The sequence below is a fragment of the Bidens hawaiensis genome, unplaced genomic scaffold, assembly GCF_021521415.1.
Source record: "Bidens hawaiensis isolate Kalapana, Puna unplaced genomic scaffold, B.hawaiensis_p1.1 tig00007783_1, whole genome shotgun sequence".
Taxonomy (NCBI): Eukaryota; Viridiplantae; Streptophyta; class Magnoliopsida; order Asterales; family Asteraceae; genus Bidens; species Bidens hawaiensis.
In genome coordinates, this window is record NW_027491540.1 from 1,130,225 (window position 1) to 1,133,560 (window position 3,336).

The following is a 3,336-nucleotide window of genomic DNA, read 5'->3' on the forward strand; positions in this document are numbered from 1 at the left end:
AAAAAACTGACTGTTTATTATAGTATTCTTGTTAAACTAACTCTTTCTTCCTTTTTTTTTTTTTCCTTTTTTTGTTTTATAAAAAAGCTGACTGATTCGCTCAAGATCCTTCATTAAGTTTTTATTTTTATTATCCTGTTATCCTATGTTTTTTCTTTAATCCAAAAATATGCAGGCAAACGCATGATTAGTGGCTGCATCTCATAATCGAAATGAGTTGGTGAAAATAATATATGATTTTTCATCTCCGTTCTTCACTACCAAATCAATAAATGTGTTAAAATTGGATCTTGTGTTACTGGTGATGCTTACTAAATCTTTTTTTTTATTACACAATTTTTTGCCCATTGACAAAACAAACTGATTACTATTAAGTGGCATGTAAACGGGCAACAAGTTGCGCCACAATCCCCTTTTGGATAGCGAAACCAATCCTACTAAAAACAAAGTTTGAGGTCTTAGTGGTCGAAGAATGCACCGCCCGTGGAACCCGGCTTAAAATGATAATGTGGTAAGGTTTAGGCGTTAAAAATGAGGATTTATTTCATTATTATGAATTAAATCATATTATTTCAAGTTTAAAAAGTTTTTGTTTGTTGAATCTTGAGTTTGCAGCCCTAGTCATCAACTATTTCAATCTTCAAGAAAGTTCTTTTTTCATTTTTATTTTTGATACAATGTTATAAAAAACATTTGACTGAATCTAATTATACTATTAAAAAGGAGAGACCACAATACACTTCTTATTTGCGCTATATATCTTCTTGACGCAAATTTGTCTTTAACGACTATAAATTCGGCTATAACAAACTGAACCCTAACGACCGAATCCCCGTCGCGTCTTTGCCATAACATGCACTTTCTTTTTAAATTTCTTACTTGGACACTTACTTAAAATATGCTTATACATACATGTATTAAAAAAATATGCATCAGTTTCTCATATGTTGTTTTTTTTTTCTGCATTATGGGTCATGGATGTCTCTCGACTTGGCCTGATCCGCTTTCATTCTTGTTAAATCTTTAAATTTGACACATAAAAATTATCCAAACATGTATGCATTTGACGGGCTCCTTTGCAACGCGTGAGTAATATAACACTTTTACTTAGTTTTGCTATAAATAGAGATTATGGTATTGTAAACTAAATAATAACTAAGTATTTATAACTTATCCGGTTCGTGAATTGACCCAACAACAAATACATCAACGCTAACACCCTCATACAACCCATGGTGTCCCGCCGCAACGCGTGGGCACTCCCACTAGTGTATATATAAATTATATACATATACATTTGTGTGTGTATATATATATATATTATATTGAATTCGAATTTTGAATCAAATCGATTATTAAATCATAAATTCTTATTCGATTCGTAGTCGATTACTATACTCGAATATGAATCGAATCGAATCAAATTCGAGTTTTTTGAAAACGAATTCGAATCTTAATAATCGAATTCAAATCGAAACGAATTTCAAATGTTTCGAATTGAAGTCAAATTATGAACACCCCTAGCCCCGATTCCCCCACTCTAACCTGTGAGGTTATTATTATTATTACCAGACAAAAAAACAAAAGTTCAAATGTTAGTATTAAGAGATTCTAGTTCTAGTTACCAAAAAGTTGATTCAGTTAAAAAATTGTTGGATCCCCGTTACTTTTAATTAAGAACGTAATTACTCTATATATGTTGAAAATAAATACAAATTAGAAACGGTCACATTTATTTCTTTCCCTTTCTCCTTCTTCTTCTTCAACCATGGCCATGGCTAACCAATCCTCACAACCAGAAGGTTTGCCACCGCCACTCCGGCTTTCCAGCCGGTCAAGTAGCAAGAACTGCCGCAGGTCGACTCACCCGGTCCACAAAACCTTAGCCGCCGCATCCAACCTAGCCAACCTTCTTCCAACCAGCATGGTTCTAGCTTTCCGAGCCCTTACCCCATCATTCACCAACCGAGGCACCACCTGCCTACCCGCAAACCGCTACTTGACTGTCTCACTAATCACGGTTTCTTCCATTATTTGCTTCCTCTCCTCCTTCACTGACAGCTTCATAAACCCCTCTGATGGAAAGCTTTATTATGGCATTGCTACCTTGAAAGGATTTTGTTTGTTTAATTATGGAGCTCATGACCAGCAATGTTGTGATCATGAATCCGGACAAACCGATGAAGATGTGTATGGATTGAGAAGATTTAAGATACGTGGGATTGACGTCGTGCATGCTTTTGTTTCTTCTATTGTGTTCTTGGTGTTTGCTTTTAGCGATACCGATGTGCAAAGGTGCATGTTTCCTAACTCTGGAGCTAATTTGGGTGCTGTGTTGATGAATTTGCCGTTGGGTGTTGGGATCATGGCGAGCTTTCTTTTCACAATATTCCCGAGTACGCGTAGAGGGCTCCGTTACGCTGATTTCCCTTTGCATGAAAGATGAACTCCGTGTCAGATTATAGATATATGCTCATAGATCAGAATTGTTAACACTTGAGCTCTCGGATAATTAGTTAAAATGTTACAGTTGCTTCAAGTTGAGTTTCAGAAGATCATTTAAAACCAATGTATAACAAGCTAGTTTAAAATAATATTTCTGTAACCTCTGTACATGGACTGTAATAATTATACGTAATTAATGTTCTCTGTGTTTAGCGTAATGGGATTAACTCGTTTAATATGAATCGGAAAAGTCGAATGCGGGGTGTAAACTTATATCGATAGTATTGTAATTTAACCTTATAAGTACGTTGGGGCGCAGTGCTAAGCAATGAGGGTTCCAAGGGAGCAGCGGGGGTCCGGGCCGGGCAACGCCCCTGATAGCAGGGTTTAAGGGGCGGCAACCCCTGAAAGGGTTCAAGATGAAGAGCCCCTGGCTAAGGTCTAACTATCAGGCCAGCTTGAAAATTTTTTATTTTGACTGTTATATTAAAATTGTATTACAAATTTAATTATTATTAAATTCGTATATAATTTTGATGCAATAAACAAGAGGATGTATTTGAATTTCAAATACATGATAATTGCCAAAGGCAGTTATCTAGAGAACCAACCCTAATAAACTTTGTTTTGATCAAACTGTTTATTCTTTGGTTCGTCAAATTCTGTCACAAAAAATGATACTTAATTCTTGCTCTTAATTCGAGGTTTTATCCGGCCAATTCATTTGTGAACCATAAATATATTATTATATATAATAGTTAAGAAGTTTGGCGACGCAACCACGTGATTGGTCCACGCGGTCTCACGTGGTTGGTCGGCCTTTTTATTTGTTTTTCGTTTTTAAATATGTGTCGGTTCGCTGTCGTAAAATACGAGTTGTTTTTTTACGTT

At 35.7% G+C, this 3,336-nt stretch overlaps 1 protein-coding gene across 1 annotated transcript; it reads left to right on the forward strand.

The window, feature by feature from the left end:
- Positions 1–1,685: 1,685 nt before the first annotated feature.
- Positions 1,686–2,446, forward strand: LOC143636095 (protein DMP10-like). Its single transcript, XM_077103772.1, has one exon. It carries the CDS (start codon positions 1,769–1,771, stop codon positions 2,444–2,446), a length of 678 nt encoding a protein of 225 aa, XP_076959887.1. The 5' UTR covers positions 1,686–1,768.
- Positions 2,447–3,336: the final 890 nt, after the last annotated feature.